We start from the raw sequence: 14,123 nt of genomic DNA on the forward strand, positions 1-14,123 counted from the left end.
TACGCAGTTTAAATCTTTATGTGACATAGATCAACAGTCCCTCCAATGCTGAACTTTCCATTAGTGCATATTTTGAACCAAAATGTGCATTTCATATATTGTCACAGAAAACACATTTTCATATTTTTTCTATATGTAGCCTTATACACTTCTGAATGCTGCTCTTCTGTTTCATAAGAGATGAAGACAACTTGTCACCTTCTTTCTTAGCAAGTAGAAAAGTGTATTCCTGATTACAGTGTGGTAATTCTTTAAGGCAAATGAACAATTCTTCTCTTAAGTTTTATTTCAGTTAACGAATGATTTGTATGCCATTTGAAACCACTTAGTGATTTTAATTGCACCCTTCATCATGATAATTTATGTAACTCAGAGTGCTGTCTCATCTTAAGCTTGAAATATGTAATTTACAGCATATGTGTGGAAAAGAGAGGTACGTTCAAAAATAATACATTTTCAAAATAATGCAATAGAGTTCATTCACCCAAAGCACTAGTTTGTTGCAAGTGAAAATAATATAAACTACTCAAGATTTTCTGATAGAGAAACCGGTTAGCATACCAAACTGGAGGTGTGGTTCAATATTGAGGTGTCTTACTTCCAGTCACAGATTGTACTGAAAATTCTGAGGTAGTGTGTTAAAATGCTAACAGTTCATTCAGCCAACTGTACAATACGGTATTATGCAGGAGTTATATTTTCCCCTGTCTGCTTACTAGTTTACATCTTTAGCACAAGGATCAATGTACTGTATACTTTTCTGCCAGCCGATATACCTACTACCTTGTTTGAGAAATTGAAGTCTGTTTAGAAAAGAAAAAAGCTGCTGCATTTTAGCTTCAGTCCTACTTCTAGAAAAACAACCAATATACTTAACCTAATACATAGTTATTAAAAATAAAGTTATTGTTCTTTGAAATTTAATGTGGTTATTTTTGTAACACCAATTTTAGTGACACTGGCATTTTTTAAAGCAAAAATACTGAGTTACATGGATAAAGTTTTGAGGGGATACGTTTTATAGACTTGTACATGCAAAGTAAAACAGCCCTATGTTTTACTTCGAGTTGATTTTTCTTGGTTCAAGCCATATCATGCCACTTGCAATCACAGTAGTCCTAGTAATCTTTAAGAAGCAGCACTTGTGTTCAGTCCTTTCAGGATGCGTACTTAAATGGAGCTAAACAGACAATGTTAAAGGGCTTTACTAGAAAACGTGCTTAAAAGTAGTTAGGGAGATTGCTGGCATTCAGCCTTGAAAGGCCTTTCAGAACACTGATGTCTGCTGAGGTCTGGAGGCAGGTCTGAATCTGTAAGTTAATGAGGTGCAAATGAATGTAAAAGCAGTATTCTTCTAGGGTGGTAGTTCCTAAATATTTGGGACACTAGTAGGTAGCAGTCAACCCCTAGTGTCACCCTATGAACTTTGTCCAGTGTTTGCTGAAAGGTGGTGTAAATTGGGGGGGGGAGGGAAGCCCTGAGTCTACCAGGCCTGAACTGCTTCAGAACGGTGCCTGGGGCCTCACAGTCTGCTGCTGTCCCTCAGGCCACAGTGGGGAAACACTGTTCCATTTCATTACAGTGTTAAACGTCCTGCAAATTTTAGATTACTCAGGATAAACATGTAGTGAATGTGCATTTCACCTGCGTATATTTACTAGCTGCTTAGTTTCCTTTCCTGAATATATTTGGTCTCACTATCAGATTTATCATGAACACAAAACATACTGTTAAGGAATGTACCGAATCTCTGTGCAGGTAATCCAAGACTGCCATTGCATGAATACACCTTGTTCACAAGAGCTGACTTCAGGACTTACTCTCTTGACTTTTCAGTTATAACCACATAAACCAGTTGATTCTTTCCTTCTGCCCACTTAAGGCTTGAATGTTCAGAGGAGAAGGAAGACCCAGCTGTTGTTGTAGCTGCCCATCCAAGCAGCAGCTATTAAAAAGCAGGACTGAAGGCTGGTCTAGTTAAATGTAAACAAGTTAAGTTTTTCTCCATATTGAAAATGAAAGGGAATGCAGAGAACAGTCTGCAAAAATCTTATATTGTGGTCCAGGCTTCCCTGGAAATGACTGAGAATTAGTTGTTGAGTCTAAGGAGCATTGCATTACTAACATAATTGCAAGGTAGTCCTTTGTATGATTGTAAATTGGGTTTGTGCTTCATCAATAAGCTTTTTGACAAGAAGCGTCCATCACAGTGGCTCTCTCATTTGCCACAGTAGAATAGAAAATGAAGTATCCCAATAATTGCATTATAGTTTCCTTATTGTGAGACAAGAAAGCAATGTGGTATAATTAGGTTTGATTGGAGTGCATGTTTCCGGTAAGATCTGAAATTAATGATGTTGCTATAGTGACACATCTGCGGCCACCAGTGCGTGAAACATAAAGTAATTCATTCGACAAGAGAAGACATCTGTTAACTGCAAGGATGCAGAGCATATTGACACTGACCAGAAATACTAGACGTTATGTGATAAATGAACAAATGATGCTGAAACAGGAGGACAGATAATTTGTACTTAATCTGCTGGGAGAACTTTAATCTTCTCACTGGTTGCATTTGACAATGCCATTGTTTAAAGAACAATGCTGCAGAGAACTCATAAATTTTAAAACTTAACTCAGGGTGCAGCCTATTAAAGCAATACATTAATTCCTTTGTTAGGGAGTTTTTATCTTCATGTAGAACAAAGCCATTACTAAAAACACCCACTAAAACAACAGGTTTTTTAGGACTCACATTTTAATTATAGCATCCATTACCCAAAATGCCATGTTGTTTGGACTTGACTCACACATAAGTTTGACAGAAAGGAGTCATCTGTTATGGTGGTTGTGGCGAGAGCTGTTTCCAGTGTTTTCCAAGGGCAGCTGAGCACGATATCTTATCCTCTCCAACATACAAGAAGATTCTAATCATGAAAGAAAAATAAAGATGTTTGGCAATATTTATTGAACACTTTTGTTGCTTAGGGTGTGGGATGGCAAGCTTTCTGCCATTCACGACGACTGCCTGAGAATTCAGCTGTAACAAATTTATACAGTCTTCCAAGCATAGTTATCTACTAGTGCATACACTTGTATTTGAGTTCTGTAATTAACATTTTAGTGGGTATTTGGACCAAATGAGATACTTTGCAGATATAGTAGTTGAACAGATGCATAGAGCATGGGGATCCTTGATTTTCTGGGAAAGCCTTGTGTTAGAGGTTGGTGTATATGAGCTTTTTCGTTAAATGTGCCTAATGTAATGTACTGTGAGAACAGTGAATTTCAGTAATTGTTTCTGAAAATTTATCTTTTAAGGCATGCTTCAGCTGTGTCTGTATTTGTCCAGCGTAAGCTACCGCAGAGAGAGTGCAACTCAAAATGCTGACAGAAGAATCTCTCCTTCCTTCACTGGATTAGGGTTACACGTTCATCCCCTCACCCTTACTTCTACCTCCACAGTTTTTAGTTCCACTGAGGTTGCAGCACGAACAGGGTAAAGTAGGACTAGAAAGTTTTGATGGTGAGATGCTTTAAGAGCTTTCAAGACATGCTCCTTGGACACTCAAATCAGATCTGTCAAAGGAATTCTTATGTTGCGACTTCTTGGACTTCTGTCTACTGAATAACTACAGAAAACCGGTGAACGTACATGTTGCTATTAGATATTGCTTCCATTCTTAGGTCACTTAACTGTTGGGAGGCAGAAAACGGGAGAGGAAATAGCTACTGCTATTTGTAACTGTAATAACGACATGGGCTATTACTTTCAACCAGGAAAGAATATGCTGAACTTTCAGTGGCCACCTGCTCTCTTTGACTTTGACCTCATTCTTGATGGGTTATAGGTTATACTGGGGTGTTTTGGTTTGCTTTGAGGTTTCACAAATGGAGCAAATGAGCAGACAGAGGCATTCTGTGTATATACTTTCCATGAGTGAGTGAGTGAGTTTGTTTTTCATTTTTCTTTTGCATTTTATACCAGGATATATTTTTTCCAGTTTTCATAAAAAGAGTTTTTGTCTCTAGATTGTTGCCAGCAGCTTCATTATTAAGAATGTTAGGCCAGTTCTCCATTAAACTTTCCATAGAACTGTTCAAATTTACACTGACTTTCTATCTAAGCAATATCTTTAAGCAAAGTGTTTGTATTGTAGGAAAGGTTATTCACCCTTACAACTTCTGACAAAGCTATTAATTTTTCTGTAGTACGTATTTTTTTTTGCTTTCTTTAGTTTGGCCTTTTTAGATTGTGGGTATTAGTCCAAATTACAGTCTCGTAATATATGATCAGAGAGATCTGCATCTGCTTCTCAAAAACAAACAAAAAAACCTCTACTGCTCTGTTGTGAATCACATCTGTTGCCACCCAGGGAATGATGCCTTCAGGACTTTTTCCTTAGAAATTAATTTCCTCTTTGCCTGCTTTACCCTGTGTTTAATGATACAATTGTAGTCAAAAAAAAAAAAAAAAAAAAAGCTCTGAGATTCATTAAAGAACATACTAAATTTTTCTTCAGTAGCTGTATACCAACTTTTTGTTGGAACGTTTTCCTTGTGTGGTAACGGCATTCCAGAGCAAAGTTTAAGAATGCTTATTAGTAGTGGATCACGTACTGACTAGCATGAGTTCTGGAAGCTTTTTTTTTTTTTTTTTTTAAATAAAGTTATAGTTTGTATCTAATAACTCTTCATATTAGCAATATTTTAAAGTGTGGAATTGATAAATAAGTTTTAAAGAGTATTATAAAAAATAGAAAGCTCTTTCACTGTTGTTTGTTACTCATCACCTTGAACAGACTAGAAAGAAGGCTCAGTTTTAGGTTATTTTTTATTCCTAAAGTAGACTGTTGGAAATGCAACATGTAGAAGCATGTGAAGTGCTTGCATTTTGGGAGGTAAAGTAAAAGATCTATTGTGTTGTCAAGGTGTATTAGCCTTCTTCTGGAAGGCTAAGATTTGAGACAGAACTGCTGCTAAAGAGATAATATAACTGATTGGCATCGTGAAATGTTTGGGCAAAATTGTTGGGAATACTTTTGTCCCATTTTGTCATTTATTAGGAGAATTTAGAAATAAATTCTTAAGTCCTGTCATGTGTGTGAATTAAGTTCCATCTGGATAACCAGAAAGGGTGTATTTTGTTTTATTTTTTGCAGAAATTGTTGGGAATACTTTCATAAGTATATCTACCCATGTTTGTCTGTCAGCACTTTAATTTTATTATAACTGTTGTTGAAAGTCTAAAAGTAGTCTCGACAAACATGAGCAAGCTGTAGTTGTTGTTTCTTTGTATTTTTATTCTTATATTTCTGGATTATGAATAGCAAGTCCAGTTATATTTGCAACTTACTTTTCTATGCCATAGATATTTCCTATTACTGAGGCCAAGGAGGAAGGATGTTGGTCCTATACATAATACAAAAGCTGCAATTACTGAATCAGCAGTGCTGGAATGCTTAAGTCCATTTCTTTATGAATTGAGCATTTTTCCTTGGCCTTTCTTCCTAGCCCTCCTTCCCTGACTCCTGATTGTTGCAAGATAGGAGAATCCATACTTTTCTGCTCAGAAGCTTTTATTCTCTGCTTGCTGAGAAGGGGAAACAGCTTCTGTGTCTGCTTTTCCCTCACCAACCATGATATGGAGTAGGACTGATTTAATAGTATCAGAAGAAATAATCTTTCCATATCATAATCCTACGGCCTCTTTAGCTTCCTGCTCCATTTTCCCAAGCATTAATTATATACATGGGAAGTGGATTTCACGGCTGCCTGCTGTCCCCTGTTTTGAGTAGTGTTTAGTTTCACAGCTCATAAGGTATACTTATTTTAATTCAGAAGCATGGCAAAGCAGCGAGAAGATACTAGCATGCCTGAAAAGTCGGAAAGATAATACAAAATTGCTTGGAAATTTCCTGTAGTGAGCATCATTGCATGAAGCTATACCTTTTTTCAGAAGTGGATGTTTTAGTCCTGCATGTTTGCTGGTGGAATCCTTCATGTTTCTCATGTGCAAACGGGAAATAGGATTTTTCTAGTCTATAACAGGCTAATTAAATTCAGAAATTTAATTAACAAATTTAATAAAAGATCTCAATAAAAATGCAGTTTCTAGAAGCAAAAAATAATTTCTCATGTTTACTGCAAAACCAAATTATTTTCTTATTCTTGGCTAGAAGTTACCAAAAATTTCTGATTTGTTAATTCTAGAGATAATGAACTTTGTGAACTGTTTTCCAATTTGTGGTATATTCTGCTTCTCACATAAACCTTTCATAATGTTATGCTTATTTTGTGAAGAAATTATGCATTTCACGTAGATCCTATTTCAGATATTTTTCTCAATTCAAATGATATGACTGTAGTATGAAACCTGAACATGGAAGGAAAAGAGAATGGGAATTGTCAGTTATTAACGTTAAAGAGGAAAGGAGAAATGTATTTGAAATGGTCATCTAGTGCTGGCATAGTAATACATTAAGACAGGGTCTGATGCTCCAGTGTGATGTTAAAATAGCTGAGATGAAGTGTCATGGTACAGATATTACCAGGCAGCAGGAGTGGTAGGCAGATCAGGTGTGACTGAGAAAGGCATAAGACTGTGACAGCCTTACTGTATCTTTGAAGCTCTCTCACTGATGATACTAACCCTGTTACATGCCTAAACTGGATGCTAACTGTCTAAACAGTAAACTGTCTTTTAAACAGCAATTATACTCTATTTCATGCTTTTAATTTTCTCTCTTCCTGTGATTTGCTGTGTCTTATTGTCATACTGATCAAAGACATGTTATAAAAAATAATCTAGAAAGAAACAGAATTTAGTATGAAATATTTTTGAGCAATTTTTTATTTGTAAATAATAGTCCTGCTCTTAATATTAAAAATACTGTAGAAGCGTCAATAATATTGCTTTTAGTATTGTGTTGCATTCATTTTTTATCATTAAAATGCTGTTACATTTTAACTCTGTTTAGTGTCCCAAAAGCGTGCAGTAAAGTGCAGGAATATCTTCACATTAAAGTAATTTCACTTTAGTTAGCCATTTAAAAAAAAAAAAAAAAAAGCTTTAGGAAGGGCAGTTATCAAAATAGTCTTCTGTGAGCTTACTATAGGAACCTGGCTGGCCATGACCTCTCTTGCCTGATACGCCTTGTCATGGGACCCTGAGCCACCCACCCCTGAATTACAGCTTTTCCAAAACTAAGGATGTGACAGGTTGGCAGTGCTGGACACAAAATGTCAATCTGTGACTGACACCCTGTAGTTTCTTACAGATGTGAAGTGAGCTCTGAAAACACTGCTTTTGTTCATTCTGCCTTATTCCGGTTGGTGGCTAAATCTGTCAAATTTGGAAGTGATGTCAATTCTTAATGACTTATTCTAGGTAACACTGAACATGCCTGTTTGTCAGAATGTCCGTCTTCATGTGTGAAGTGCTGGATGTCTATATGAATATATATATTTTTTTTTCCTTTAGCTTTTTGGTATGTGGTGCAAACTCTTGCATTGACGTTTAAGAGTCAATTCCAGGCATATACTGTGTTTTGTTTTTCTCTTATACTAAGGGAAATGTTTTTCCTCTTTTTTTTTTCTGGCTTATATATTTAGTTGTGTTGGTGAAATCAGCTTGAAGGTGGAACTAGTGATTTCTTCCAGTATGACTAACCCTGATCTTTCTGAACAAATGTTCCTTTAATTAGCTAAACTGATGCTAACTCATGATTCATTCCTTTTCTTCAAAAGAGTGATTTTTTGTGGCCGCTTTTTTTTTTTTTTTTTTTTTTTTTGCTGTTTGTGATGCACTTCTTTTTTATTACAGGAACACTTACACAGAATGAGATGATATTTAAGCGCCTCCACCTAGGTACTGTGTCCTATGGAACAGACACAATGGATGAAATTCAGAGTCATATTATAAACTCTTATTCACAGGTATCTCATTTTATAAATTATTTACCTTTAACGTTGAGATTTTTTTTACAGCACTGAGCCGTTGTTGTTGATTATGTCTTGAAATTGGAGATGCCATGAAAGCTCCTCTGCTTGTAGGAAACTCTGAAGAGGTATGATGAAAGGGATAGTTTAGATCAGCAGTGTAATCACTCAAAAATGTGAGGCAGTATATAGTTTTCTCCTGATTCTAAAATTCCCTGTCATACCCTCTTTGAGGAGTTTGCTTTTATTCTCCACTTGCAGGGATCTGTTTTAACTTGTCTGTGCAGTGCAGTGTTTCTTCTGCCAAATCATCTAAAAGTAAGCTATACGTTATAGAAACGGCAAATTACAAGTAAGTGTCCGGAATAAGACAAATAGTGATTGCACATTTAAAGATATTCGTCAAGAATAGTCATTGAAAAACTATGTTAATTGGCATAACCAGAAAGTAAAAAAATTACTCGTCAAAATAAAATTAGTATACCTAAAAGAATGACAGGTTTAAAAAAAACTTAAATGATTCCAAACAGCATAAAACTGGGGAAAGACACAAAAAACAGTATTGCCTAAGAACAAATTGTTTGGTGCTCCTGTGGTGTGTGAGAGAATTTGGGCTGGGGAAATGTATAAGAGTTGCAGCTCCCTTATATGTCTGTGGAATGGAGGAGGAAGATAGAGTTCAACGTCTCCCATATATGTAAAGTATTTCAGTACCTTCTGTAAAGCTTTCTAAGCGCCTGGTTGCATTCTGGGATCAGGAAGAGTGATTTTTTTTTTTTTGGTAAGACTGATATTATTTCATTTTTGGGTGTGATGATGGTGGTGGTTGTTACTGTGAGGTTTTTTGTGCATGTCCATAGCGCCATGGATGCCAATTAAATAGAGATTAAGAAAGTGACTTTTTTTTTTTAAACAAAAAAAAAATTTTGATAAGGAAAAAAGTTACAGTTTGATTATTTTTTATCTTGTGTACAGTGTGATATAAGGGTTTTATAGAGAGTTGGTTCCCATGGTTAACTTAGATGCACAAACATGATCAGCTGACCCAATTAATTTCATAGACTGACCTCCTGATAATCTATGTCCTCATTTTCTTTTGTTGTAAAAGGGTTGTAAGATCAGTGATTGGTAAAAATCTTTAATTGCAGTGTTTTGAACTGTGGCTGGCTTCCTTCTCATTTGCTAAAAAACTTGGGGCTTTTTGAACTATGCTGAACTGAGATAATACTAGATAGCTTCTGGGAAGAGAGGCAGGAGCGAAAGCAGTGAATAAACAACATGTATTAGAAAGTTTTTGTCTGCAACTTAAATTTCTGTGTTACTTCCCCATCTAACCAGATCAACAAACCCACTTCTTGAATTCCTTTTTCTTGGATAAAAGTATTTCAGCTTAACTCTTAGTAGGTATGACCATGAATAGTAGCTGAATTGCAACGATATGCCTTAGAAATGAGATACGGAGCTCTTTTACCTAAAGATCAACAGTCCAGATTAAGTTCAGGATGGGTTGCTGAAAGTAATTGCTACCTGACAGTGTTTATTAAAATCGCTCAACCATAGTTTTTTTGTTGTAATGGATTGTTTGGGTATTACCAGTAACAACTATAGCAATAAGTAATAATAGCTGACAGTCTTCAGCAGAGATGTCTAGGACTGACTGAGTTTGAAGACTGAACACCAAGTCTTCTCCTAGAGAAGGAATATTCATTAATACTGCTTTCATATTTTTAGGTTAAATACTGTGTCTGAAAAAAATTGCATGACTCCTAGAATTTTTGTTTGCTTAAAGGTTTTGCTAGCTCATTGTAAGTTATGAGTGATACCTATGGTTACTAGGTTTTCAATAACTAACCTGTTTGGCACTGAAATTTCCCAAATCTAGGTTTGCTTTTAACTAACATAGATAACGAAAAGAACTTTTGGGGACTTTCCTTCTTTCAGCCATGTATAACACTACTTAATGTTTAAATAACGCTTTAATTATGTGTGTGTTGCTAGCAAGTATTTAAAACAGAAAAATGAAGGAGTCTCTTTAACAAAACAAGCAACTATTAAACAATTGTTTCAGTCTGAAAAGTGTGGTGAGGTTTTTATTTAATCTATGATAATAGAAGCTGCCAGTTAGTTAGGCAGTGGTTCTTGTGTGACATTGATTTTATCCCTTGTTTGTGTTCTGTTTTATTATTACAGTGGACCTACTAGACTATTGTCATCTTAATGTAACACACAAATCTATTATAACTTGATTATATTTCCCCACTGGAAGCATTTTGTGATAGAGGGCATAATCTTTAATGGAATTTGTGTGAAATTAAATTATACAAGCATCAATAAACATAACATAATTCAGAAGGAGTAAATCAGCTTAATTTATTTGCGGCTGTAATGGCATCAGTGTTAGCAGAATGCAAATGCAGAGGTTTAAAGCAGTAGCTGAAAAGCATTGCCAGATGAGCAGAAAGTTAAACCCTTTATTAGACAACACTGTAATTTGATGGGCAGAATGTTCACGGTTCAGCAGATTGCAGTCAGGAGGGGGGAAAAAACCAGCATGGTTTGTGAAGAGGATTTCTGAGTTACCCAGAAGTGAGCAGTCTTTGGTAGTACTGTTGACATTATTTCATACCCTGACCTAACAAAAATAAATAAAAAGCCAGTTATTTCCAACTGATCATAAGCATATAGTACTTTTAAAAGAAAAATGCGGTCATATGCACTTGAGCGTTTCTGGGGGGTAACATTTTAAGTAGTGCTAGTGTAGCGGTTATGCAACAGTAACATGATCTTGAAATATGTATTCAGCTATTATTTAGCAAGATTATTAGATTAGATTATTGCATTGTGCCAAGGACAAATTTCAGCCTGCAGCAAAAGCAACTGTTACACAAACTGCGTTTGTTCACAAATAATGTAGAAGTTATGTAGGTTATAAATTAGATCAGCAATATTTGTATTTTAATCCTTCCTAATTTTCATACTTAACAAGATTGGCTTTTGTTCTTTTGTTATGTGTAAATGTGGTGGTCTTTAAAAAACAAAAATAAAGATTTGGGTTAAGATTTAAAGAAGGGTTTTTCAGTTCATTGAGCTTGGGTGTTTCCAACCTCTAAATGTACACGGGTGACAAGTAGAAAGGAGGAGGAAAAAATAAACAAATACTCTTGCAATCTTATTTTGGTGTTTCTGAACTCATTCTGATTGCAGCCTTAAGTAATTTTTTTTAAATAATTCATAAAATTTAGAGGGAATTAAAGAATTATGTGAGGAATTGTGGAAAAAGGTAAATTCTGACGTGGGGTAGCAGGGTTTTCTGCAGAGTCCAGCCAGCCAGTTCACCCCTTACTGCATTTTTTTTAATTTCACATTTTTGTTGTCTGCTTTTTGAGGGTCTTTATTATTGAAAACTGAGTACAGATGTAAGATGAGTAACCCACAGTTACGTGTCTGTTAAACAGAAAAGTATAAAGTTCTTATAGATCATAAACCAAATGAGTTAACAGTAGGTTATGTAAAATAAATGGTCTACTGTCTTTAGGGTCGATCAACCCTTGTAAAGGGAACAATGGGATATATGTTACTACTCATGTCATTTCCTTTATTGAACTTTATTTTCACTATTCATCGTGTTGGGTCTTTAAGATGCACTCTCAGAACAGTGGAAACAGCACGAGTTCAACACCATCTAGGAGACTTCAGTCTTCTGCGCCTAAAGTCCGCAAGAGTGTCAGTAGTCGAATACATGAAGCTGTGAAGGCTATTGCATTGTGCCACAATGTGACCCCAGTGTACGAATCTCGTGCGGGTGTGTCTGGAGAAACAGAATATGCAGAAGTGGATCAAGATTTCAGCGATGAAAATAGAACTTACCAGGCTTCCAGCCCTGATGAGGTTAGTAAGCAAGAGGGGTTTTTTTGTTTTGTTTTTTATCTTGTTTTGTTTTTAAACATCTCAGGAAGAATGGACTAAACTAAGTTCAAAAGAACAGAACTGTGAAGGACGAATGTTTTGTAGTGGGATTTCTTTAAGCTTGCAATTCCTCTCCTCCCCCCACCCCCCACCCCCACCCCAGCTGTTGGAAAGATCTGATATTCTTTATGGCCTACATAAAAGTGGTTTCAATTATTTGGCTAAGAGGTTTGTGAAGTCAGTGCTTTGGGATCAATACCGTGTATTAGATATTTTGAGTATTGCAATTAAAGTTATTAGGTATATTCTTGCAACATTAATCCATGTATAAGTTGTAGCGTGTACGTTCAAAAGAGCGTATGAAACTCTGCTTTGAAAGATGGATAACCAAGTGTGTTAGCTAGTGACGCTACCGATTAGTTGAACGTATAGATTTCTTAACAGGAAAAAAAACGAGCCTCGTATACTCTGTAGAAAAGCTTTTCAGCTTCAAACTCTAGGCAACTTCATAATCTTCAGGGTTTAATCAAAACTGTATAAACTGTAGCATAAATTTAAAACCCCATTTCAGTAAAATACTTAGCTCTGATTATGTATGTGACTTCCATTGAAATCCGAATTTTAAACACATCCCACTGCTTTCAGCACTTCTGACTTACTGTTGTGAGTAGTCCTTTTTTAGGGCCTAAAATTCAGTCTAAAGAGATATTAGGAGAGAGGCACAAAGCTCATATTTCAAGATACTGCAAAGTAAGCATAAAAAATAATTATAGCTCACTCATCTTGCAAAAACGTGCATGTACGCAAAGTAGAGCGCTTAGAGTGCCTCAGTTTGCCTCTGAAAGCGAACGGGATGGTGGAGGGGGAAGGGTCTTTGTCTTGAAGATCCAGCAGTGTGAAGGTTGGATATTCTGGTGGTGATGCAGCCATGGTCATAGTCAAAATATGCTTTTTTTGTAATGTGTGAAGAAGGAAGTATGTATCTGGAAGCCTGTATATTTTTTTCAACCAATTGATCTACCACAAGATAGTACTTCCTCCATAACCCTTATCTTGTTCCAGCTTGGCTGTTATTCTTGGTATAGGTTAGGTTTACGTATTTAATATGTCACCATATGTAACATTGATAGAACTTTAGCAATTCAAACTGCAAGCTGTAATTATTAAAAGTAACAAGTCCCTAAAAAGTACTTTTAGGAATGCAAAAAGTGAGTTGAAATTTGTCTTCAGGTAGTACCAAACTAGCAGGCATTACGTGCATTTCAAATGCTATAAACACAGTAGGTAGTGTCAGGGGATTGTAGAATATAAAAAAGTGGCAGTTAGAGTGGTTTTTTTTTTTTTAATAGATGGGTGTTCTAGGTAGGATTATAGACAGTATTCATTCTTTGGTTAAAAAATAGTCTGTAATACTTGTATGTATTACGTAATGCACGTGGTCTGTATTTTGAATTGAGAATGCTGAAAGAGTGTGTGTGTGTATGCCAGTGATATAGAGTAAACATAATTTGTTATTGTAATTGTGTAATGTTTATTGACTTATATTCATATTAATGCATATGTGTACATATTTCTGTGTACATTTTATGTACATATATTCATACTTACTGCATGTGTTAGTTTAATGAGGCTACAAGGTATTACTAAACATAACTTAGGTGCTTGCTTATGCAGTCTTTATGTATGACATATGAGGACAGTTAAGGAGTAAGAGCCAAAGGTATTTCTAAATGAGGCAGAGACACATGCGATTGAGAGAGATTGTGAATTTTTCCTCACATTTGCTCCTCTATTCCTGTATGCTTTTGTATATTCATTGAGTTGTTTGGAACATGAAAATATTACCATAAAGAGCAATTCTCCACCCGTATTTGTTAAAGGAAACTGCTGTAAGACTTGAGGATTATATGAGTGGTGCCATGGGAGGACAACAGGTAATTTGACCTTGGAAAAAGGAAAGAAAAGTTGATAAAGTGTGAATTCGACAGATCTGGGACTCTGGGTGGAAAGGGAAGTGAAAGAGGAAATCGGCAACAAAGAAACTGTTAAATTGCTTCAAATGACAATGCACAGGTATCCCTTTAGTAATGAGTTTTTAATCATGTAAACCTGCGCACTCACACTACATACACTATAAAGAATTGAAACACTTGCCACACGTTTTAGGAGAGACAGCATTAACTTTCCTTTTTAATTCTCAGAGTTAATGTTTGAAAAGCTACCAAAATTATCATATTAAACAAGTATGTTTTAATATAATGAGAAATTGATACTAA

At 35.7% G+C, this 14,123-nt stretch overlaps 1 protein-coding gene across 2 annotated transcripts in view; it reads left to right on the forward strand.

Moving 5' to 3' along the window:
• The window catches only part of ATP9B (ATPase phospholipid transporting 9B (putative)), a 179,352-nt gene that overhangs the window by 136,012 nt on the left and 29,217 nt on the right, over positions 1–14,123 (forward strand). For both annotated transcript variants that reach the window (XM_068931599.1, XM_068931598.1), the window contains exons 14-15: positions 7,826–7,938; positions 11,581–11,829. In XM_068931599.1, the coding sequence (XP_068787700.1) occupies positions 7,826–7,938; positions 11,581–11,829 (362 nt within the window). The remainder of the gene's footprint in view (positions 1–7,825; positions 7,939–11,580; positions 11,830–14,123) is intronic.

Source organism: Struthio camelus, chromosome 2 (genome assembly GCF_040807025.1).
Source record: "Struthio camelus isolate bStrCam1 chromosome 2, bStrCam1.hap1, whole genome shotgun sequence".
Taxonomy (NCBI): Eukaryota; Metazoa; Chordata; class Aves; order Struthioniformes; family Struthionidae; genus Struthio; species Struthio camelus.